Raw genomic sequence first — 27168 nt, forward strand, 5'->3', positions numbered from 1 at the left:
AACATTTGAATTTGAAATATTACATTTTTGTAGTAAATTTTAGAAATTCAGACTGTATTTATACATATAGTATATCTTAATTCAGAATCGCCACATTTTAAGACTCAGTAGTTATATGCTGGTGGCTACCATATTCACAGGGAATTTCTAGGTTTAAATAGATCTAAGAGATATATATGATCCTTGTTTAGATCCTGGATTGAAGTAAATAATCATCTATAAAGGGTATTTGGGGGACAGTTAGGGGAATTTTTATAGGCAATTTATTGATAATATTATTTTATCAATGTTAAATCCTTAGGTGGGGATTATGAATGTGTAAGAAATGTACTTGTTCTTGGGAGCTATGTAATGAAATATTTAAAGGAGAAATGTCATACTGTTTTCAGCTTACTTTCAAATGGTCCAGCAAAAGATAAATTATATGTGTATACATATCAGTAAAGTTATAAAATTTGATTTAAACAACTACATTAGGAAGGTTAACTCATTGTGGTGCCTGGGTGGCTCAGTCTGTTAAGCATGCGACTCTTGGTTTTGGCTCAGGTCATGACTTCAAGGTTTGTGAGTTTGAGCCCCCTGTTGGGCTCTGCGCTGAGAGCATGGAGCCTGCTTGGGATTCTCTCCCCCTCTCTCCCGGCCCCTCCCCTGCTCACACATTCTGTCTCTCAAATAAATAAATAAACTTAAAAAAAAGTCAACTTATTAGATCAATATAGAACAACGAGAGGATATATATTTTTCAGACAAATATGGAACATTATGAAAAATTGACTACACACTGTTTTATGGAGTAGGAATCAATAAACTTCAAAGAATTTGGAATTACACTTCATGTTCTCTGATTACAGTGAAATTCAATTTTAAAACAATGACAATGAGGTGCACCTGGGTGGCTTAGTTGGTAAAGTGTCTGACTTAGGCTCAAGGTCATGATCTCGATGTTTGGTGTCAGCACAGAGCCTGCTTCTGATCCTCTGTCGCCCTCTCTCTCTGCCCCTCCCCTGCTTGTGCACACGTGCACACACACACTCTCTCAAAAATTAATAAACATTAAAAATAAGTAAAAACCCATGATAATGAATTAAAAAGTTAAAAAAATGACAATGATAATTTTAAATCCCTAACTTGAAAATCAAGGATTACTCATGGAAAGTAAGGAGGATGGATTGGAGGGTATTTTGGTTGGAGGCAGGAATCCAAGGAAGGAAGGTATTAGTTTTCAAAGGAGAGAAGACAAAGGTCCGTTTTGAGGCCCTATGTTTAGGAAAGGATGGAAGGGATTTAATGACTGATTGTAGGAGGAAACTGAGGAAGAATGAGTATAAGTAACTTCCAAGTAGATGGATGGATGGTAGTGTCATTAATTGTGAGAGAGAAATGTTAATTGGGATGTCTTGGGACATGTATATAGAGATAGTTTGTTATTCAAATTTGGCACTTGAGAGTAGGGTGGGCAAGATATATAGATTTTGTGAGGCATCTACATTTAGTTGATTAATTTAGCTATGGGCATTGGCTAGATCATTCAAGTAAAGGGTTAGAAGGCAGCCAAAGAAAGAGCTGTGGGGCATGCACAACAGCTGGAGGTGGCAAGGCAACATGGGTCCATGAAGAGACAGGTGAAGTACTCAGAAGTGAAGGAAATCAAATGGATGATTGATTCCAGGTGAATGAATGGTCCATTCCAGCTGAACTCTGAAGAAAGCATGGTACACAGTGTTAAGGACTACAGTCCTTTGGCAGTTCCAATGCCTTATGTTCCGTATGTTTGATTTCATTACAAAAGCCCTAAAAATTTATTGCTTTACCTGCATTTTCTTCTCTGAGTCTCCCTGTTTGTCTCTTATTTACCAATTATTCTAACCAGAGGTGATTTATAATTTACATTCTAGAACTGAATTTGAGTTTGATGTAATTGGTTTAGAGACTAGATTTTACATAAAGGGAATAGTTATGAACTCTGAGATTATATAATTTGCCCAAAGGCATACAATAAGTCTGGTTCCCCATCCAAAGGTTTATTAAGCTAATTAGAAGTAATGTTGGATTTTTTATATGCTTTAATTGCCTTTCTAGAAATCCCTCTTTTTAAAGGGATATAACTATACTTATTTTTTTAAATTTTGGATGCAGTCCTAACATGATTTAGTTAAATGCTACTGTAGAGGCTTTTAGTTTAGCATTTAAATGGATTATGCCTGAAGTTTTTTAACAGATTTTATTAAAAATGGGCGTATAGGGGCGCCTGGCTGGCTCAGAAGAGCATGCAACTCTTGATCTCAGGGTTGTGGGTTCAAGCCCCATGTTGGGTGTAGAGATTCCTAAAAAAATGAATTTAACCCCCCAAATGGGCATATCTTTTGCTTTATTAATTATTATAGTAACCCAATCTTACTTTCTTTAGCATCACTATAAAATTCAGTCCTTAGATCTCTGGATCACACGTTCTCGTGATCTTTCCTCCCTATCCTTTTGCTCCTTTGCTTTTCTGCAACAATTTTTGCTGTTAGTCATGCTGTCCCTTGAAAGTGCCAATCATGTTTTATTAATTGTTGTGTCTTATATCTCCCCTCTTTAGGAGTTAGCATAGCAATTTTCACTCAGTAGATATTCCTGAAATAAAATAAATATGCATATTGAGTATCATATTGATTAACAATACAGGCTCCAAGGACTGCCTACCTGGGTTTGAATATTGACTCTACCTACTGTTAGCTATATAACCTTGGGGAAGTTAATCTCTTTCTCTGACTCATTTTCCTCATCTGTAAAATGAGGATAATAATAGAACCTAATTTGTGTTGTGCTTGTGAGAGTAAAATATGATAACCCATGTATAGGAATTAGCACATTTAGCATATGGCAAATATTTTTAAATGTTTCTATTTTTAAGACTCAAACTTATAAATTCCTTCCCTACTTCTTCCTTATATTTCTCCATATATTAGTGTCTTTATATAAAGTGTGTCTTTTGAGCTCTATTGTTACCCTCCAAAGTAAGCAAGACAGAAATGGTCCTCTTTCCCTCATTAGGCAGCTGAGGGGAGCCCCCTGAGCTGCAGGGGCTATAGTGATGAAGGAACTTACAGTCAGAGGGATAGAAGTTGGAGCTCTGTCTCTGTACTTTTTAACTTCTCCAATCTTGGGTAAGCTGTTCTCCTTCCATGTAAAAGAGAGTAATCATTGCACTTCACCAAACAACAAACAAACAAAAGCGCCAAAAACTGGTTCTGAGGCTTAAGTGTGAGACAATTTATGCAGAAGGCTAACCAACATCCCTGGTATATAAATAGTCAATAAATTTTAACATTCTGTTTTCTGTTTCTCGAAAATTTTTATATTTGTGTTATATATTTTAAATCTAAATTAACATAAGATAGTCAACTGTGCTCTTCTGTTAGTATTGACACACCAACTAGTTTGTAAATTTTTTAAAACAGAGGGTTTCACTTCATAAGTTTCCTGTATCTTTAGTGTATCTTTCTTATACTTGAGCAGGTAGCTAGAACGTGCTTAATAGATATTGAATTAATATTTTGTGATAATGTTTCAAACTATATTAGTCCTATTATCTATATAAAATAGAAAGAATAGGTATTTAAAAATATTTATGTAAATTTCTCTTTAGACTTTAAAACCTCAATTTTTTTTTAAAGCAGAACTTTGCCTTTTTTGGACGTCAGTCTTGCTTTATCAAATTGATGAGTATTCCTACTTACATTAACTAATGATTGCTAAATTATTTTAAAATAGCAAGCTCTCCATAAAAGCTAAGCCTTATGACGATAATGGTGATAATAATGCTGATATGTATAAACGGGGCTTTGGTATTCATTCGTATGTACTGTGCTGTTGCAGACATTTCTTGGGGAGCTATCTCCTTTCTGATATATGCACTTCATTTACTCTATACCTTCAGTACTAAATTTTGGTAATTGCAAAACATCTGAGGAGCGTGGGGTGAAAAAAAACCACTCAAATGTGTTTTTAGAGTATCTTTGTGTTAGTAATTTGTTTGAAAAATATTGTACCTCTTATTAAAAAATCTGCAATTTGCAATTTAATTCAAAATATGCACTTAGAACTTGAAAACAAAGAGGATACAATTAAAGGTTTTTTCTTTTTTCTTTTTTTTAAATTCCAGAACAAGTTAAACTGGGTAAAATAGTGACTAATATTGAATCAGTGAGTAAAAAAATGGAGAAAGAAAAGCATCAGCACCATGTTAAGTCCAGGTAATGTGTAATTAGCTAACCTATAGAAAATGTATAGTTTTATTCTACTATGCGAATACTTCCTGACCAATTGTAGTTTCTCAAGTCTATTAACATGTCGTGCGGGATCCTAATTTGTCCTTCTGCTTGAGTCCCTTAAAGCATATCAATTATCAAAATTTTAGTTTTCAATTCAATTAACTTTTGAACTGGAGGATGTCTGAGTAGTTAAGCAAACCATCTGGGTTTTACAGTGCATAAGCTCAAATCCAATTTGTGGCTTTCTTGAGAAAAATGCCATATTTTATGATAATATTACATAAGTTTGGAATTTTAATAACTCCTCTGCAGCAATTATGGAGCAGAGTTAAGTTATAATTTTTCTTTTTTAATTTAATAATTTAAAGTTAGTCTTTTTCTAACGGAAGGTGAGACTGATCCGGTAGAGCATAGTTTCAGGGAAGGCATTTGCTTCTGCTTTCCAAAGGTGTGTGGAGATGAGTCAGTTACTTTTCCGAATTATTCCATTAAATAGCACGGTCATCTTCAAGGTAACTTTACAATTGTGTACATAACTGTTGGCCCTAGGGCTACAGAACCTCTAAAGGTTCTTCAGCACATTTTGTAGGAACGTTTATACTTGTAGAGTATCAATGTTGCTCTGTTAAATGTGTTTTTCAGTCATTTGTTTTACATTATTTCATTATGTAACATCGTCAGAAATTTGGGATAATTAGCACAGTAATAAATAATAAAAATTTGAGAAAATGTTTCCCTGGCTATAAAGAATATCATGGACCTTCCAACATTTATCCAACAATCTGTGCTTAACACTAGGAGATTGATGCTCAGAAGTCAACACTTTGTTGGCATAAGTGTAATGTGATATTCAAATTTGGAAGAGTGGAATTTATGTAAAGCTCTAATACTGAGGGTTTGGTTTTATCCATGGTAGGGGAAGATGTTAATTGCAAAGGAAAAGAAATGATTATATTGGGAATTTACCAGTTTAAAAAAAAATTGCTTTTGGCCTTAATTTAAACCAAGACCCAGGTTGATCTGGCAGAGTGGTAACTGCTAAAAGAGTAGTTAATAGACCAATTTAACCAAATAGTTTAGAATTTCAAGTACGCTTTTAATAACTAGAAAAGTTAACTGAACTAATTTGAAAATCTACCATTTTCTCTGTATTTCAATGGGACTGAAGATTCAAGAAAGAATAATAATGACTTAGGGACAAGTGGAGCACTCATTAATAATAAATCTGATCAGGTAGAGTATCTTTCAGTATGTCTTTCTCAAGAGAGTTGAGTCTTTCTCAAAGAATTGTTTCTTCTGCAACTGGTGGAAGATAAAGGTCTCTTGACACCCTAACATCCCATTTTTAATGAAAACATGTCCTACCTAATGAGGAAGATCAACACCCTCTGAAATTAAGAGCAAGTCCATGTACTCCCAGTAACAGCCTGGGGCACATAAAGCCTGAACTTCAATCCACTAGGGTTGCTTTGTCTTTATTTATAGCTAGCTTATGGCAGTAACTTGTTTCCTACCTTGCAGTTAGCTTCATTTCATTAATGTTAGAAGTGTGATGGGAATACAGAAGGAAAGACAAATAAGTGTTCTGGGACATGGTGACTCAGGGTATTAGAAAACCTGTGCTTAACTAGACAAATAAGATGCCATTAGAGTGAAATTTTTACTGAAATCTAGTTCACCACATAATAAAGATAAGGAAACTTAGCCATGAGGATATAAGCAACAGAAAGGACAATAAAATCAGTTGGAAATCAGGTAGGGGGTTGTTAACAATGCAGGGACAGGTTCCAGCACTAATTAGCATGAATTGCCCAACTCTTTGTGAGACTTCTGGAAGATTTCTGTTCAATACGAATAGACCCCTGTGAGGGAAGCTGTATATAAACTACTTACAATTCCCCTGAAGATGCCTTGGAAAATACTTATTTCTAAGGGAGACACATAATATTTTTAGGTAGACCATAAAAATATTGGCTCCACAAAAGAAATTTCCTTGGACAATACATGAAGAAATACAATCTTATAAATATATGATTTCCTTTTGCCAGATTTCTCTACATTTGATTTGCAGAGCAAAACCAAAATTGAATACCTCTGAATTTTCAAATTTAAGGAAGTGAAGTTCTTCAATATACCTTTGAATTCTAACTTTAAAGATTACCATACATTAATATGCTCTTTTTATGACAATAGTGATAAATGTGAGTGCATTCTAAATGTTAATTTTCCACCAAGGAAATTAACTTTCTCTGCACTTATTTATTAGAGCTATTTTTGTTGTTGTTGTTTATAATATTTGGTGCATTTGGAGGTACGACAACTGTATTTCTGTAAACACATTCTGTAACTTAGGCAAGTGAGCCCAGACTTCTTCCCCTAGTTTTGTGACGATTCGGGAGTTTCTTGTGTGTTATATGACAGTTTGTATTTAGGCTATTCTGATCAATTGAATAATAAAATGAGAAGATTATAAAGTAATGATAGAATCCCTCACTGCATTTCACATCCAAGTTGAAATGACCCTGTCATTTCACCTTAATGTTTGTAAAATATTTTGCTTAAGTGGATGAACTGTGGTCTGCTTCTGTTAGGATCTTTCATTAATAGGAAATCATTGAACAATGCAATTAATAGTCCTAATTTGGAGATTTAAATATATAACCATGGGCCAGATAGAAGAGATCAAAGAAAATTGTGATTGATTAGTGTATTGTGGCCCTATTCTTGATGACATACAAATAAATTCTAGAATTTTAAATGGGGTTTTGCAAAGCTGACTGTATACTCAAGCCTTTCATATTTTCCCTTGACTGTATGATTTGGTCATACTAGTGATACCTCAGTTGTTTGGCCACTGCATATGACCACATGAGTGACAGATAGACTAATGGATCCTATTAAGTCAGTCATTTATTTACTATTTATTAAATATCAACTGTATGCCAAATGTAAAACTCTGCCACAGAGTCTTCCCTCAGAGACCCTAGTTTTTTGATGGGCAAAATGTTTTCAAATCCTAAGAATTTCTTAAAATTTTTTTTAATGTTTATTTTTGAGAGTGAGAGAGACAGAGCACGAACAGGGGAGGGGCAGAGAGAGAGAGAGGGAGACATAGAATCTGAAGCAGGCTCCAGTCTCTGAGCTGTCAGCACCCAGCCCAACGTGGGGCTCAAACTCACAAACTGCAAGATCATGACCTGAGCCAAAGTTGGACATTCAACCGACTGAGCCACCCAGGCGCCCCTAAAATCCTAAAAATTTCTATAATATTTATATAACATTTGAACTGGCAATTCAATTTCTAGACATTTATAAGAAGAAAAGAACTGGATAGGTTCACAAATATGAATGTTCAAAGATTTTCATCCTTGTTTATAAATACCAAAAAAGTGGAAGCAACCCAAATATCCAGCAAAAGAAATTGGTAAATAAACCATCAGTATGTTAAATCCATATAATGGAATGCTTTGTAAAGGGTCAAATGACAGTGTACATCTTTGTACATTTACAAATAAAGAAATTCATGATATTAAGTAAAAAAAATGAGCTAAAGGGTTCATGTACATATATGTGCAAATAAACAGAGAAGGTATGAAATATAGTACATATGTTAATTATGACAAATACAGTTAGTATAAAATAGTTATAAGGAGTTTAGTTCTTGAGGTCCCACTACTTGGATTCAAATCCTGGCTCCACCCATTTCTAGCTGGGATGATTTGAACTATATACTACTTAACCATTTAATGTCTTAGTTTCTTCATTTGTAAAAGAAGATTTATATATATATATATATATATATATATATATATATATATATAATGGAATATTACTTGGTGATCAAAAAGAATGAAATCTTGCCACTTGCAACAACGTGGATAGAGCTAGAGTGTATTATGCTAAACATAAGAAGTCAGAGAAAGACAAATATATAATTTCACTCATATGTGGAATTTAAGAAACACAACAGATGAACATAAGGGAAGGGAAGGAAAAATGAGATAAAACAGAGAGGGAAGCAAACCATATGAAACTCTTAAATACAGAGAACAAACTGAGGTTGCTGGAGGGGAGGTTAGTGTGGGGGGATGGACTAAATGAGTGATAGGCATTAAGGAGGGCACTTGTTAGGATGAGCACTGGGTGTCATATGTAAGTTATGATTCAATGGGTTCTACTCCTAAACCAATAATACACTGTATGTTAACTAACTTGAATTTAAATAAATAAATAAATAAAAATAAAATAAAATGGGTGTAATAATAATAAAAACCCAGTATCTTGTTGTGAGCATTAAATGCAGCAAGACAGACAGAACTTAGAATAGTGCCTGGCCCTTAAGAAGCATTTAAGGTTTTACAAATATGACTAAAATAATAGGGTGGTGAATTAGGGCTAATTTTTATTTTCTTCCTTTTGCTTATGTACATTTGCTAAAATTTCTACATGATACCCAGTTTTTGATTCAGCTGACTTGGTTAAATCTCGCTAAGTCATGATAGGAAACATGTTACTTAAAATCTCTTGTGAAAGAGAGAATAAGTAGATACGATGTTTGTTCACATTTCTGAGTTTTGTTTTCATTCAGAAAGCAAATGTTCCTGTTTGTTATCCATGCTCAGAGCCAGCAAAATTTGGTATTATTTTTGTCTTAATTCAATAAATATTATATATTTATTATGTAATAACATAATTACATAAAAATATATTTTTTCAATAATATTTATAGAGGGCCTACTGCATGCTTCTAACTCTGCGGAATGCTGAGGGTCCAACATGCATAGTCTCTACTGATAGGAGACAAGTGGTTTTTTTCTCTGTGATTAGCATCTAATATTATAACATTGTTCTTGAGCATTTGTATTACAAAATAGGGATTAGAAATCACTCAAGGCTTTATCTTTACATTCTGGAAACAGATTGTTGGTCTCACCATATGCCGTCCCCATCAACTTTGGCTTGCCCTTACAACCCATGACCACCTCTTCCATGGGACTTCCGAAAGAACATGGTGAGTCTCATTCGTAAGTGTTAATAATAACGCAGTGACTTTCATTAGTCCACATTCATTTAAAATGCAGTGTCAAACAGCTAGTATTTCCTTTAAATACTGTGTCAAAATATAAAGAGATTTCAGAAACAAATACTAATAATTCATTTTCAGCTCTTTTATTTGAACTTGAGAGATCGGATTTTTTTAATGTTTTTGTATTTTTGAGAGAGAGAGACAGAGAGAGAGAGAGAGAGAGAGAGAGAGAGAGAGAGAGAGAGAGAGAGAGAGAATGAGTAGGGGAGGGGCAGAGAGAGAGAGGCACAGAATCCAAAACAGGCTTCAGGCTTTGAGCTGTCAGCACAGAGCCTGATGCGGGACTTGAACTCAGGAATGGCGAAATCATGACCTAGGCTGAAGTTGGATGCTGAACTGACTGAGCCACTCAGGCGCCCCAGATTGGATGTTTTTAATGTGTGTGAATATTGAAGGTTTTAGGAAATTATAAGCATAAATTTCTTATACATTTATAAATTCCTCTATCCTTGAGTTATTGTTGTTTTAAAAGAATACATAATTCTTCAAAAGAAAATATAGATGATTCTTTAAAGTCCCTTAAGGGTGATTGAAAAGCTAACTCTCTGGAACTTGGTGACTTGCTTAAAGACAGACCTAGGGGGCTATTGATCCAAAGAAACTGTTTTGTAGTTTTCCTCTTTTTAAACTTGTTACTCATGTTCTTGAGCTTCAGGCTGTCATTAAGAGAAAACTCTTCTTGTAGAGTGGGACTTTGATTGATTTTGAAAATTTGCAGAAGAAGCTTCTCCTTGCATTCTTAAGACATTCTTGCATAAAATTTCCTTTATCCAACTACAATTTTGCCAGCGTTTCTCTGCTTTGATTATTATAAGGAATTCAAGCATCAAATGGAGGCTCAAGCACCACATTTTCATTAATCCAACCAATATTCACCAATACTTTTAATATTTGTGAATGTAATGTCAGAATCTTGAACACGTGCTGTTTAAAGTCGAACACACGTCTGTTTAAAATTTTTGAATGTTGAATTGATCCATTGCTTAAATTCTTTTAAGGCTTGATCAGGTAGTTTGAGGTCCCAGGTAGTGTAAACAATGTGTGGATCTCAACTGAGTCTAGAATATGTATATGAAGAAGTAAATGCTGTCAAAAATTCTTCATAAAGCATAGGATCTAATAGGTGAAATAGTATAATCTTGAAATCTGATAACTGTGAAGGCTGAGGTTTTGCAGCCCTTAGCTACCTTATAAGTGAAAGTTCTATGATATTTAGAGTTTATTCAGAATCATACTAAGCATTGATAAAAATCTGTTTTCAAATACCATCAAACTCAGATAAATCATATGTTTTTTTCCCTTTTTAGAGCCACCTCTTAGTTCATTGAAGGGTTCAGTAATTCTCATGGCTTTACTCTGAATGTAGAAATTTAAGTCTTTTTCCATCTACATGAAACTTACTCCCTAGGAGTTTGACCACTGTTGTTTTTTTTTTTTTTAGTGCTAAAGAAAAGACAAAATCTTTCTAAAATGTTTATTGACAGAATCTCAATTACTAGCTACAGATTATTATGAAATTGTGAGTCAAAGGCCTGCAGAATGGGCAGTCACCTATAGGATGTGCTTTGAGGTTTGCTAAAGGTTCTGTCCATGCAAAAATGTTCTGCTGACATATTTGGAATATTTACTAATAGATCCATAATAACTTCATGGGAGATGAAGGCTCCTTGTCTTATCACAGTGACTGGCACATATTAGGCATTAATAAATATTTGTTGAATGAATGAATGAATGAATGAAGACAAAAGAAGCCACCCAAATGGAATATTTTTCTATATGTATCTGTGTATCTCTTTCTGCATTATAGGCTAAAAGAAAAAGATGAATTTGGGGAAATAAAATACAAAAACAACAATGAATATATACCTGCAAAAAAAGGGCACTGGACACTTATCTTTTATGGTTCTGGTTTACACTGATTATGTGTAGACTGCAGAGATAGCATAAAAATAAGTAAAATGTTATGCATTTCATTTATATGCTTTAAAAGCAAATTGTTGGGCAGATTATTAGTTTTATGATATAAGTCTCTCAATACTCATATAACTTCATGGGGAGTTGGAAGGTTAAACATGCTGAAAGTATAAAAATTTTCAATAAAATATTATTTCCAAATGCTACAGTATAGTTCTTTTTTCCTTAAAATGAAATGTATTTTTAATAAAATAAGAGTGGAAATTTCACCAGTGCTTTGTTTTAAATGAATTTTTGTTTTATTTTGCTTTGTTTTCAGCCAAACAACTCTTTTATAATAGCAATTTTATTATTATTATTATTATTATTATTATTATTATTATTATTGGTAAGGTCAGAAATATCTGAAAGTTTGTGGCCAGGACTTACTTAACTATCAGAGAAGTGCGAAAAATGTTGATTTTTTTTTTTAGGTGTGACCTAGGTGTGATCCTGGCTTTGTGTCTTGGGTGAAAAATAATCAATACTTTATGAATACTTTTTAAAATTCATGTTAATTTTTTAGTTCATTTTACAGCTTTAGTCTACAAATTTGTCCAACAAAGCTTTTTCTGGACATCAGTATTAACACTGTTTAGTAAGTTACAGCTTCACTGAATGTCTGAAACAGTCGCTGAGGTCTCTTTAGTAAGAGGATGTAGCTTAAATTGTGGAGAATGCAGATCTTGCAGTTTTCTCAGAGGTGTATGATAATTTACTGGGCTCTTAAATTAAAATTGCCCAATTCTTTTTTAGAATAAATAAATAATTTTTTTAAATTTAAATTCAAGTTAGTTAACGTCCAGCATAGTGTTGGCTTCAGGAGTAGAACCCAGTGATTCATCTCTTACATATGACACCCAGTGCTCCTCCCTAAAAGTGCCCTCCTTAATACCCCTTACCCATTTAACCCATCTCCGCCCCCGCCCCGCCCCGCCACCTCTGCTCCAGCAACCCTCAGTTTGTTCTCTGTATTTAAGAGTCTCTTATGGCTTGCCTCCCTCTCTGTTTTTATCTTATTTTTTCCTTCCTTTAAATTATTCTTATTAAAGGAAAAAGGAAAGGAAATTAGAACATGGGAATTAAGACAAAGTCAAGATTTCTATTCATTTGACTTACATATATTATTATGTATGACACATAATAATTATATGTTATATATATAGAAATATATATACTTTATACTACTTGAAGCCTTGCCTTTTAAAGTGGTACAATAGTCCCCCTTTATCTATGGGGAATACATTCCAAGACCCTCAGTGGGTGCCTGAAACTTGAGATAGTACCGAACCCTATATATATTATGTGTGTTCCTATACACACGTACCTATGGTAAAGTTTAATTTATAAATTAGGCCCAGTAAGAGATTAGCAATAACTAATAATAAAATAGAACAGTTATAAGAATATACTGTAATAAAAGTTACATGGATGTGGTCTGTCTCTCAAAATATTTTATTGTACTACACCCACCTTCTTCCCATGATGATGTGAAATGACAAAATGTCTATTGATGAGATGAAGTGAGGTGAATGACATAGACATTATGACAGCATTAGGCTTCTATTTACCTTCTGACAGTGTGTCAGAAGGAGGATCATCTGCTTCTGGATCTTGGTTGACTGTGGGTAACTGAAACCATAGAAAGTGAAACTGCAGGTAAGGGGGCTACGGGATAGCACAGTAGTGAAGGCACTGAAGTTGTTCTAGTCATTCTAATGAGATTAGAATTCTGGCTCTGCCAGTTTCTAGTTGGAAACCTCATCCAAGTGACTTAATCACTCTATGAGTCAGTTTCCTCATTGATTACATGGGGAATAATAGCAATATCAACCTCAAAATTTTTAGATTATGTTTATAACATGTATACCATACATCCTGGTGCTTAATAAAATTGAGCTGTGACTATTAATTTCAGTTCCCTAGACGTAAATAGTAAAGCATATATCCTAAAGGATTTATTACTAGAAGCACAAGACCTACCTCTTAACCACACACTCAACCCTATCACAACATGGAACTCAGGAAGTGAGTTTTATTGTTAATGTATAAACACAATCACTGTGACCTTTCCTGAATTCAACTATTTTTGTCGTTATCATTGCTAGCATCCTGCTCTAGACCTTGAATCTGCCTGTTTACTTGCTATTTCAATGAATTTGGTAGGTCACACTGAAATTGATATTCTTCAAGCACCCCTTTCACCAGTCATTTCAGAGCTTTACCTCCATCTTTATGATTCTAAGGGAATAGGCCCATGGTAAGAGGTACCCCAGTTCTCTGGGCTTTAGTTTCATCATCTGTAATCTTCAAGGAAAGAATGAAACTATCTTCAATGAAAAGAACAAAAGGTTAGAATATTTCCCTTACCTGTAGGGTTGCTTCTCAGATATTAAAATCTCTGTACATAATCATTGATTGGAGAGAAGTGGACCAACCCCAGCCTTTGCTCTTAGCAAGATTTCTTACCTTACCCTACTTGGTAAGTTCACAGCCTTGGGACCCTTGGGATGAATCTCATTAAGTATGACCTTTAACTCTGTCTACATCAGTGTCCACAAGACACCTAGGACTTCCAGGTTGCCTCTTATCACCAAAGTCCCGCTCCCTTTCTCTCTAATTCTGTATGCCTTCTTTTGTGACCTTATCCCTTATCCTTTTTGCTCCTAGAAACTGTTTATTCTCCTCCCTGAAATCATAGCCAGTAACCAGCAAAAGCCCTAAATCTTTCTCTTCTGCTAAGTGTTCCCTTCAGCTCTTGGTCTCACTAAAATCCGTGCTCTGTCCCTAGCCCTGAGGACATTTCTTTCTCTGCTGTTGTCTCAAGTGGTGATGGTTCTCTCTCCCACACCTCGCCTGTCTGGGATTGGAGATGGAGTAATGACCTTATTCCTTATGCTGTTTCCAGACCATTGTCCCTTCCTATTCTCTAACATGAATCCATCTTTGAATCCCATGTCATCAAATGGTATCCTCCATTATCTCTTCTTCTTACAGTAATCTATTGATTTACATCCATTTTCTCATGTCTTAAAGAATTTAGACCCTGGGCCCTTGTGACTTTCTCAAGCACCAGTCTTGTAATAACTGTGATGTGGGTGTCCAAATAAATAAGCTCTCTGACTCATTGGCTTCTGCATTCCTTGAGCCCTTTTCCTTAAATGATTTTGCTTTCCATCATACTACATATATTCTCTAATAATTATACCTTTGAATTATTTCCAAAACCTGACATTGAAGAGCACTACTATTCACCAGATCACCTTCTAAACTCTAACAATATTTTTAAATCCCGCTAAGAGTCTTGGGACCCTAGTGAAAATAGAGGCCTGGCATTAAATTTTTGAATTTCTTCTCTAGCTACACTCATTCCCTTGATAATTTTATCCAAGCTGTGGCTTTAAATATCATTTATGTGCTGATGACTCCAAACATATCTCCAGCCTGGTTATTCTCCTGAACTCCATCTCACATTCAACTGCTTAATCAGCATGTCTACCTGAATTTTTAACAGGCATTTCAAACCTAACATGTCCAACTCTGGAACTCCGTAGGTGTTGTTCTCTTTGTCTAGAAAGCTCCTTTCCTTAGATATCATAGGCATCACCTTTTGGCCACTTCTGGGCATTGTCCAAATGCCTCCTTACCAGTAAGGCCATTCCTGGCCAGTTTATTATAGCAGCAACCATACTTGCCAGCCCTGTTAGGTCACTTGCTTTACTTTGACCTCTAGCATTTGAGATCTCAGGACATGTTGCTTCTTTCATTTATCTGACTTTGTCTGCCTCCTCCTGATAGAATATAAAATCCATGAAGACGGATAGTATTGACTGATTTATTCACTACTAAATCCCTTGGATCCAGAATCATTCTTGGCACATAGGAAGTACTCACTATGAGTGAAGATACCATTTTATTTTCTAAGAGTGGTACCAATTTGCATATTTATTTTTTTTCTATTTAATGAAGAAATTTATCTAATTTATTAGAATAAATAGTTCCACCCATGGAGCTTAAATATGCTGTTTTCATTTTGAATAAAAAATAAAGCTGAAAAAAATACAGCTCTATGTGTGTGTGTGTGTGTGTGTGTGTGTGTGTGTGTGTGCGCATATGTGTTTCTGAGAACATGGTGAACAACTATGCGAGGAAAGACTTTTGGGTACAGAACACCTAAAAATGCTAGTTAAATATTAAAAGATAAGATTAAAAACCTGGCTGAACGAGCAGGAAAGCATAAAAATAGTAAAACCAGAAAATATAAGAAAGTCTGATTCCACAAGGTTTTTATATTATTTAGAGTAGTTTGTTTTTAGGGCTCATACCTATTCCTGGTAGCTTACAACTCTCCTGGTTAAAACAAACAAGCAACAAAAAATTTGTATTACTTCTGTCCCTTTTCCTTTCAATCAATCATATATAGATATATAGATATATACATACACACACACACACACACATATATATATATATACACATATATATATATATATATATATATATATATATATATATATATACACACACACATACTCAGATCTCAGGAATCCAGAATTAGATTAATAGATTAATTTTTTGTCATGATGCATTCTCATCACTTGTTCATGGGTTGCCCTCTTTTATTTCATTTATTTAATAATATTGATAGCAACTGATATCTACTTATTTGCCCTTGTCAAATCCTGTCTCTTTGCTTCCACCCTAGATTCCTAGATTTGGAGTGTTATTAAATTCTTGATACTAATCTTTCGTTGTATTGTGACTGGTCTTTTCACTTCCTTTAAGGGTGTCTTTGATAAACAAATGATATTGATTTAAATATGGCAAAATTGAACAAAAATATTACCCTCTTTGGGGCAATAAAATGAAATGCTGTAGGTTTGCTCTCCCCCAATCTTGAATTTCTTACTCTCATTGTCCACTATTCCAGTTTTGTCTTTTTTTAACTGTAATCTCACAAGCTATGCCATAATTGTCATTATTTTATAAAAAGATGATGTTTGTTTAGATTTGCCTGTCCCCAGGTAGATATCAAGAATTGCAAAAATCTTACAAATTTTCCAAATGAACTGCAGATGGACATGATATGTACTTCCTTTTATTTAGGGCTTTATAAAGGCTCAATAATATTTTATAGTTTTCTGCATTTTTTAAAGATTTATTTCCGTGCATTTGATGTTTTTGATGCTATTTTAAATGCTATTTAAAATTTTATTTCAGCCCTACCCCAGTTTCTGCAACCTAGAAATACAGTTAATCTTTTTATATGGACCTTAAATTTTATAGACTTTATAAATTAACATAATTTCTAGTAGTTAATCTGGTATATCTGTTGATCCTTCTAGATTTTCTAAGTATATAATCATGCTGTCCATGAATGATGACAGTTTATGTTCTTTTCTTCCTATTCTGGGTCTTTTATTTATTTCTTCTTACCTTATTGCATTTGTTAGCCCCCCTGAACAATGTAACACAGAAATGGTGAACAGCTTTCTCATTTTCTATCTCAGAAGGAATTATTATATATATTAGCATTAAGTATAATGTATAGTATTTGTCAAAGCCTGTCTATATTAAAGAAGTTCCTACTTAATGAAGAGGTTTCATCATGAGTCAATGTTGAGTTTTATCAGATGATTTTATTTTTATCTCAAGATGATTATATGATTTCTCTCCCTTGTTGTCTTAATGTAGTGAATTATGCTCATTGATGTTCAGATGTGAAGCTAATCTTCAACCTTGGAATAAACCAAACTTGAATTTAATTTGCTAATATTCTGTTGGGGATTTTTAAACTTATTTTTTTTTAATTTTTTTTCAACGTTTTTATTTATTTTGGGACAGAGAGAGACAGCATGAACGGGGGAGGGGCAGAGAGAGAGGGAGACACAGAATCGGAAACAGGCTCCAGGCTCTGAGCCATCAGCCCAGAGCCTGACGCGGGGCTCGAACTCACGGACCGCGAGATCGTGACCTGGCTGAAGTCGGACGCTTAACCGACTGCGCCACCCAGGCGCCCCTAAACTTATTTTGAAAAGAGAAATGACCTGTAATTTTCCTTGTTTATAATGTTCCTGTCAGGATTTGGTGTTGAGGTAATGAACATTATACAATAAGTTGAAAACTATTCCCACTTTTTGTTCATTTGTCTGGAAGACTTTGTGTAAGATTGTGCTATTTTTTTTTTCTTAAATGTTGGGGGAAAATCACTAATGATGCCACTTGGCCTGGAGATTTCTTTATATGGGATTTTAAAATCATAGATTAAATGTCTTTAATAAGATTGGAACTGATGAAATTATTTTAATCTTCTGCCAGTTTTTATAAGTTGTGTTTATAGTAATATGTCCAAGTTGTCAAAAGTATTGCCACAAAGTTGTCCATAATAACATTTGTACTGATGTCTCCTTTTTAATTTTCTATATTAATTATTTAGGTTTTCTCTCTCTCCCTCCTTTCCTTCCTTTTTCTATTGGGTCAGTTGTGCTGAATGTTTGTCAACTTTATTTATTTATTTTTTTAAAGAAACAACTTTAGTCTTAATTGGTTTTCTTTATAGTGCATTGCTTTCTATTTCATGAATTTCTAGTAATCATTATATTTTCCTGCTCTCCATGTTGGTCAGCTCTGAGTGAGTGCTTTCTTTGAGATCTTAATATTTGTTATTTGATTTTACTTCAGCATTTACTCATTACAATGAAAATTGTCTAAATACTGTATATATGGTATTATTATCAATTACTGTGATGGAATCTTCTCTCAATAAAATGGATGAGTTTAAGGAAGGCAGCACATACCCTTTAAAAATAGCCAGTAGAGGGGCACCTGGGTGGCTTAATCGGTTAAGCATCTGACTCTTGATCTCAGCTCAGGTCTTGATCTCAGGGTCGCAAGTTCAAGCCCCACATTGGGCTTCTCTCTGAGCATGAAGCCTACTTAAAAAAAATAGCCAATAGAATGGTAGACATATGGGAACTCAAAAAATGCTTTATAAATAGCTTTTGTCCCCTGCGAAGATAACTGAAAATAAACAAAACCTTTCTGTTAGACTCCTTTTGTATTGAGATCAATAGCCAAATGTTAGGTTTCATTTTTATTCAGTTATAAAAATACATACAACTATATTAAAGAACAATTTGGAAAAAAGAAAAAAAAAACTTGTCAATTAATGCCACCACCCTCTCACAGCTGTGCTTAACAACTTAGTTTATTTCCTTTCAATTTTGTTCCTTTGCATCTTTTTAAAACCTAGTGGCAATACTTAAATTTTTTTTCTAGTTAAGTATAATGTAATAGTTTTCTTTCATTAATTGGACATAAGCATCCATTTCATTTTCTCTCAATGAATACAAGGAATTCTCCCCCATGTACCAGTGCAGCTAACTCTCCAGCTTCTTCACTTGCTCATCAGAGGTTATTCAGGTACTAGTCAACTTGGGTTGCTAAAACAAAATGCCATAGACTGGGTGGCTTAAACAACGAAATATTTTCTCACTGTTCTGGAGGCTGAAAGCCTGAGATCAGGGTACCTACGTGGTTGGGTTCTGATGAGAGCTGTCTTCCTGGCTTGCAAACAGCTGCCTTCTACCTGTTTTGTCACATGGCCTTTTCTGAGAGGGCACATTCAGAGAGAGAGAGAGAGCTCTCTGGTCTCTTATCTTATAGGGGCATCATGCATGAGAGTCCCACCCTCATGACCTCATCATGCATGAGAGTCCCACCCTCATGACCTCATCTAAACTTAATTGCCAAAGGTTCCATCTCCCAACTACCATCACCTTGAGGGGTAGGCTTTCAACATAAGAATTTGGGAGGAACAGAATTCAGTCCACAGCACTCAGTACTAGAGGAGAAAAAACCATGTTCTTTGTTCCTGCCTTTTGACAGTATGTGAAGCCGGCTGAAGATAGGAAGGGAGGAGGGTAGAGAGGTATTTTCAACTCATTTTGGAAGTGGAAAATAGAATTTTTAAAATAATACCTTCTTTTTTTTAAACATCACAAATAAGATTTTTTTTTTATTTGTCACCATTAAATGTCTGAATTTTAAACAGATACTTGGACTGGTGGCTCATATCCATCAGCTCGTTCAACATGAGCACCGTTCTCATCCCCAGTAGTGTTTCCAGAACTACTACCTTCACTGTGAAGCTCCATGAGCTTTCCCAATTCAGACTGGGTCGTCTTCAGCATTTTTACTTTTCTCACAAAGATATCATGGGGTAGATAAATAAAGTGACGAGTCTTTTCAATGTCTTTTCTGATGCTGTCAAGAATCAATTTATTGACCAATTCTTTCAAGTCATTTGTCTCCACTTTTTGGGTCATGATTTTTGTCATCTTTTTCTGAATCTGGAGGACCTGTTGGTGCTGAGCATAAGAGGTCTTCCAAATCTGGTTGTTGTTGTTGTTGTTGTTTAAGTAAAACCAACACAAACAGATGAAACAAATAACCATCGGTAGTCTTGACATCAGCATGAGCTTCAATCATGTTCAGCACTTTTTTGACCATGAAGCACATTTTGTCATGGGTAAGGTCCATGCCATGGAAAGATGCCCTGGACATCCTCAGTAATTAGCTTCAATTTTCTAAATACAACTTCCTTATTCTGCAGATCAGCAAGGCTCACTTTAAAAACATGACCCTTGAGGACATCAGATGTGATTTTGGTTCCATGTGTTCTGGTAACTAATATTTCTTATATTGAACGTATCTGGTGCTTTCATATTATACCAATCTTTCTTAGAAAATGGATCAACCACTTTCTTCTTGGCTCCCTTTTTGCTGCCTTTCATAAGATGCTTGCTCTTGCCCCCAAATAATAAATTCTATACATTCTAAGCAGATTTAGTTTTATTCAGGAATCCACTATATTACAACAGGTGCAGTGAGAGGGAGACAATGCTGGCCTTGTGTACATTTAGACCATTGCTACCTGCCTTTTTGATTCTGTGATCCCCTACCTCCCCCAATTCTACTGTAATAATCAAGTACCTTCTCATAAATACTTTCATTTGTTGATACAATGTCAGTTATTATTTTATACCTAGGAAATTCCAAAAGTTATTTGAAAAAAGCTGAAATTTAAGATATTTAAAATATTTTTATTAATTTTTTGCCACAATGGCTACTAAAAACATTAACTGAAAGATAGATGTTTTAACAAAGTAATAGAATAAATTTTTTTTAATAAACTAATAACATAATTCGTATCACTCCTTACTGGTAAGTTTCTTTTTATATGTTGTATTCTTGATTCTCATGGGATTTTCAGGCAAAGTTCATCTAACTTTTCCCATCACTGGTATGAAGAAACTAAATATTAAAAAGTATGTAAGTAGCTCAAATTTCAAGTATTAGTTTTCTGATTCCCAGTTCTCATTCCGTTTTATTGTATTGCTTTATATAGGTTCATATTGTCTTATATGTATCTATGAATATTTTGCTCTTTAAATATAAAATTGGGATATTTTGTTCAAAGCTTTTATTTTTTTAAGTAAGCTCTACACCCAAAGTGGGGCTTGAACTTGTGACCAAGAGTAGCATGCTCTACTGAGTGAGCCAACCAGGTGCCCCTAAAATTGGGATATTTTAAGGCTATATTTCATGACAAAACAGAGTAATTCAATATAGGATGGGCTTATAATGTGAGTATTTTGTAGTACATAAAATGTTACGAACTAAAGGGTAGTGTAAATTTGTGTAATTTTTGAGTTTTTCTCCACCTGATACTATGTGGTCTAAATATGGTGTTTCTCACTACTGTACATATTTTTTAGAATTACATTTTCAATTAGTCTCCCAAGTTTATCAATAATATTGTTACATCATATATAATTTTAGAGTGTTAGCCTTTATATTGAATTATAAATTAGTTTCTATTGCTGTTTAAGTATATAATAATATATTAGGAAATAGAGCTTTTTTGCATTATTCCCCATTGCTCACATTAATAGACATTTTGTAAAAACACAAGTGTTTTGTCTGAAAATTCACCTTGCCTCATCATTTTTAGGAAAATGTAAAAAGTATTTTTAATGTACCAAATTCTAAACAATCAAAAATTTTCATGCTGGGAAAAATGCATCCTATGATATTAGAAGTGTTCAGCAAATCTCTAAGAGATATTTGAGGAATGTGAAAAAGCTTTTTTTATTCCATTACAAGAATACCTGTGTCTTGAATCCAGGTATTTCTCTGTTCATTTATATACTCTGTCAGGAAGAGGAAAACTCAACAGGGTTTAGCTAATTTTAGCTAAGCTAATTTCTGAAATTTCAAGAGATTGAATATATCATCTATAAATATTGATGGTAGCAGGAAGATACATTCCACAGTGGATTACAGATATTTCTTATGCAAAATAATCTTGAAATAAAACATTTAAGCATTATAAGCATGTAATTCATTTATATACCCTGAAGCAAGATTGAAAGGGGATCATTAGACCAATGCTGTTAATAAAAATAAAATGCGAGATGTACTTATAATTTAAATTTTCTGGATGAAGTGCCAGGGTGGCTCAGTTGGTTAAGCATTCAACTCTTGATTTTGACTCAGGTCATGATCTCACAGTTTGTGAGTTTGAGCCCTGTGTCAGGCTCTCCACTTGAGATTCTCTCTCTCCCTCTCTCTGTGTCCTCCCCATCTCTAAAAAATAAACTTAAAAAAAATAGATTTGCTAGTAATCACATAAAACAAGAGAAACAGATGAAATAAATTTTAAACACACTGAACTTAACCCAATATATATAAAATTCATCATTTAATACATAATCAATATGAAAAATTATTAGTATCGTATTTTACATTCCTTTTTTTTTCTTACAAATTCTTTAAAATCTGGCATATAATTTAACATACAGCACACCACAATTCATACTATCCACATTTCAAGCGCTCATAGCCACACTTTACCATACTGAGAACACAGGATTAGGATGTGGGCCTCCAGTGGATGTTGATCACTCATTTTTGTGATCATGCTTGGCACATAGTAAATGGACAGTAAATGTTTAAAGAAAAGAAGAAAAAAAGATAGCAAAGAAAGGTCATAGAAGTTTGTTGCCTGATTGGAGTATATATATCCACTTATTAGATGGATGACCTTGGTAAGGGTATTTAGCCTTCCTAACCTCAGTATTCTTTTGTAGGAATTAGACATTTGTATATGCCTTTCAATATTACTGCGAGAAAATTAAATGAGGGTATCAAAGGTAGAGCACCTACTTGGTTTCCTTCCATCCCATTTCCCTTCTGGAATCTGAATTGTCCTATATTAGATAACTTAATCTATTCATATCCACTTTTATTAGATTTCATAAATTGTACCACCAAACATTACATTTTTTTCAGTTAAAGTGAGTGGAATGGAAGGAACTAGAATCAGAGTAGGAGGTTCTTGGCATTTAGATTATAGCCAAGGACAATTATGTTAAATTGCTTAGCATGCTGTGGAATTAATTGCCCATGATCTTAATTATAAATATTTAATATTTAATTTATAAAACATCCTTTAAACATGCAGGTCTACATTCAGATATATGAACATTTTGGTAAATAAGCTTCAGTCAGGTAGACAGTTTAAAATGTTAATGCAATGATCACTTCAGATCTTCTTATTTCCCTTCTGTTCAGACCTGAACTGCTCAGGGACTTGAAGCAAGAAATAGAAGCATCATCTGTTTTGTTTTGTTTTGTTTTGTTTTGTTTTGTTTCCTTTCCTCCATTCACACATTCACATACACAATATAAAATACATGTAGAGGTGTGCAGAAAACATACACCTATGGTACTGGGCTGGCTTCATGGGCATGTGACCCTGAAGTCACACAGGACTTTGCCCCTTAGAAAGGGATCAGCTCTTGGGGATTAATGCTCTCTGGTCATTGTCTTGAACTTCTAAGTAACTTACCTTTAAATTTGTGGTTTGTAAGTAAGTCTAATAGGATAATGGAACATGCAAGGGAAGCTTGGGGCCTTAATTCCCAATTGGTCCCACCTCCTCCTCCCTACTTATACCCCAGGGATGGAGTCTTGACCACCCGCTCCCTCCCGGGTTCCAGCTCAGCGACTGCAGACACATGCCTTCTGCCCTGTTTGTGTTTACGGAGCAAGGAGGGTCTGGTGAATGAGTGCAGCCTGCACACCTGAAGATCTGCACTGGCCCAGCAACAATAAATTGACAACAATAAATTGCAAGTCAAAACCACCATGACAGACTGAAAGACAGCAATGAGCAAATGGAAATCTGTTATGATGTGATGAATAATTATAAAGTTAAACCTGTGTCAGCAGTACCCAGATCATAAAATAGAATGTTGTCAGCACTCAGTAGTTACCCCCACTCCCACCTTTTCTCCTCCCATTTGGAACACTCTTGTTCACCCCCCAGTGTTAACCACCAGCTTTAGTTTTGTGGTAACAATTTCCATGTTTTTCTCTGTAGGTTTACCACCCAGGCTGATAGAGAATTATTGGTGCCTATTTAAAAAAATTACATAAATTATATTATACTATCTATAGTTTCTGTGCCCTACCTGTTTTGCTCAACACTGCTTACAAAATTTTTCCATGCTGTTACAGATTACTGTATTTTGTTCATTTTCATTAATGTATGGTGTACCATTTTAAGAATACATAATGCAGCATTTAGTCTATTCTTGATGGACACTTAAGTTGTTTTCACTTTAGGGCTGTATCAGCGCTACTGTGCATGTCTCCTGTTGTATGTCTGCAAGAGGTTCTCTATATATCAAGGAGAGAGTATTCTGGTTCATGGGCTATGTATACTTTAAACTTCTCAATAATGCCAAACTATTCCAAGATTGGCACTAATTCACATTCCCACTTGCAGAGAATGAAGTCCCATTGTTTCACAGCCTCTTCACTTGAAATTGTTAAAAGTGTAAATTTGTGCCAATCAGTTGGGATTCAGTGTTTAAAATTTTTTAATTTGCATTTTTCTGATTATTCATGAGGTTGAACCTCATCATATGCTTCTTAGCCATTTGGATTTCCTCTTTTTTTTTAAGTTTATTTATTTTGGGACAGAGAGAAAGAGAAAGAGAGAGAGAGAGAGAGAGAGAGAGAGAGAGAGAGAGAGAGAGTGAGAACATGCACATAAGTGGGGGAGGGGCAGAGAGAGGGAGAGAGAATCCCAAGCAGGCTCTGCACACAGAGCCTGACATGGGGCTTGGACTCACAAACCTTGAGATCATGAGCTGAGCCGAAATCAAGAGTTGGATGCTTAAACCAACTGAGCCACCCAGGTACCCCTGGATTTCCTCTTAAAAAAAATCTTGTTCAGTTACTTTTTTCCATTTTTCTTTTGATTTGTTGCTTTTTTCTTATTGAGTTAAAACATTTCTCATAGAATCTCATAAACTGCATCTTTGTGCACTGCATGTGTTAGAAAAAGTCCATGGCTTGTCTTTATAAACTGTTTTATGATGTCTTGCTAAATAGAAATTGAATTTATCAGTGTTACCTTATGACTATTTCTTTTTGTATCTTATTTGAAGACTTTAGTGTAAAACCTTTGCTACCTAAAGGTCATTAATGTCCATTGATGTCTTCTAAGTTATTATGGCTTTATGTTTATATTTAGTTTTTAAGCTTTTTGGAGTCTATTTTGTGCAAAGTGTGAGAGAAGGGTCCAGTTTCATTCCCTCCCCATTCTTCTCACCCTCCTCTGCCATAGTGACACTCACTTGTCCTAGACATATTTACTGAAAAGGCTCTCTTTACCCAGTGGTCTTCTGGGCCACCTCTGTCATATACGAAATGTCCACATATGCATAGATCTGTTGCTCTGTCTTATTCTGTTCTACTGATCTGTTTGTCTAGTCTTAGTAGAGTACCACATGCTTCTAATCACCATATGGTTATAATAAATCTTTTGTCTAGATTTTTAGCTATTTGTGACAGGAGACCATTCCCATAGTAGTTACTATTTCAAAAGTAGAAGACATATTTTCCTTATATATAACTGTGAGTCTCTCCCACGGACAATAATGGAGTTTGTATATATCTATTTATTCTTCCTTCCTCTATCTGTTATCCACCAATGATTTTATTAGATATGTTTTTTCTCTTAGTGTGTAGGTATACACTAAGAATATACATGATAATGATTTCACTCATACGTGGAATTTAAGAAACAAAACAAATGGGCAAAGGAAAAAAAGAGAGAGAGAGGCAAACCAAGAAACAGACTTTTAACTATGGAGAACAAACTGATGGTTGCAAGAGGGAAGGTGGGTAGCGGGAAGGGTAAATGGGTGATGGGGACTAAGGAACACACTTGCTCTGATGAGCACTGGGTGTTGTATGGAAGTGTTAAATCACTACATTGTACTCTTAAAACTAATATTATAGTGTATATTAACTAACTGGAATTTAAAGTAAAACTTTAAAAAAAGAGTATACATGGTAAAGTATACATGGTAGTCCTACTTTAAATATGCCTATTTTTGTACCAAGTGATTTACTAATTCCAAATGAGAATTTTCCCCCTTTAACTATAAAAGATGTTGAAATCAGCATTTACCAACTTACATCATTTACCAACTTCTTTTCCTTCTTAAAATTTCTGTTAGTTATTTATTGATTCTGTCATCTAGGCCAGGGTGATACTCTTATGTCAAGCTCATTTTTCTTGAGGATTTTGTACACATTTCTCTACTGCCTTGTAGTTTGCAGCTTTGCTTTTTATAGTCATATTGTTCTTTTTGCCTGCCTATTTTTTTATTTCTGAATTCTCGTGATATTTCTGAGATATGTTTTGGCAAGCATTATACTGTGATGATTTTTTTTTCATGACATAAAGTATGTCCTTCAATTTGAAGGTTCTAATCTTATTTCATTTCAATGATTATTTCTTAAATTATGTATTTAATATATTTTTATTCTATTACTTTGTTTCTTTTCTTCTTTTGCCTGTTTCCTATGTCTATCATTTTTCTTATAATCCCTTTAAGCTTTCTTTATTATGTTTCATGTTCACTGCTATCAATCCAATTTCCAGTGCCCCATACTGTCTTCATTTCTGCAAATGATTTAATTTTTTCCATTTACTTCTTTTTGGGCTCCTTCAACTCAAGCAGTGATCTCTATTGTCTCGCTATATTTTTCTTCAGTTTGTATATCTTTTTATTAAGAATTCTTTATATAGAGGCAATTACCTTTTTTCTTCCAAAAACTTTCTTAGGCAATGCATTTGGTTAAAAAGTTTATCTTATTTGTGGCAATATGTTTCATTTTTTTTCCCTTGGCAACATTTTTTTTTCTCATGGTATTCATGTATCATTTTAAAAAATGCCTTTTACATTTTATTTGTTTCTGCAATATATATTATGATTATGATTATGATTATTTACTTCTAATGGGGTGTGTTCGTCCTGGACTAGCCATTTGTAGGAGGTTTGCATATAGGAATGGACAGGACAATGTTCCTGCTTAGTGGAAAACACCTTTTTTTTTTTAAGTTTATTTTTGAGAGAGAGAGAGTGAGTGAGTGCAGGGAGGAACAGAGAGAGAGGGAGAGAGAGAGAGAATCCCAAGCAGACTCCACACTTTCAGAGAAGAGCCGTATGGGGGGCTTGATCTCATGAACTGTGAGACCATGACTTGAGTCAAGGTCAAGAGTTAGATGCTTAACCAACTAAGCTACCCAGGTTCCCTGATGGAAAACACCTTTAATGATGCAGATCGGTGGTATGCATGAGTTGTTTTAGTCTTTGCTTTTCCCCAACCATTTTATTTCCACTCTGAAGGACAACTCACAGTGCTGAATGTCTCTCCTTACCCTTTGCTTCAACTGGAAGTTGAGTCCTGAAAATATGCCTCATCTATATGATTTCTCATTCAGTC

The 27168-nt window shown here is 34.6% G+C and overlaps 1 protein-coding gene and 1 pseudogene across 21 annotated transcripts in view; one reads left to right on the top strand and one right to left on the bottom strand.

Moving 5' to 3' along the window:
• Positions 1–27168, top strand: part of IQCM (IQ motif containing M) — a 674133-nt gene that overhangs the window by 148802 nt on the left and 498163 nt on the right. For all 21 annotated transcript variants that reach the window (XM_045056876.1, XM_045056875.1, XM_045056873.1 and 18 more), the window contains 2 exons: positions 4148–4238; positions 9176–9267. In XM_045056876.1, coding sequence (XP_044912811.1) covers positions 4148–4238; positions 9176–9267 — 183 coding nt within the window. The remainder of the gene's footprint in view (positions 1–4147; positions 4239–9175; positions 9268–27168) is intronic.
• Positions 19237–20128, bottom strand: LOC123385180 (annotated as a pseudogene).

Source organism: Felis catus, chromosome B1 (genome assembly GCF_018350175.1).
Source record: "Felis catus isolate Fca126 chromosome B1, F.catus_Fca126_mat1.0, whole genome shotgun sequence".
In the NCBI taxonomy this organism is placed as follows: domain Eukaryota; kingdom Metazoa; phylum Chordata; class Mammalia; order Carnivora; family Felidae; genus Felis; species Felis catus.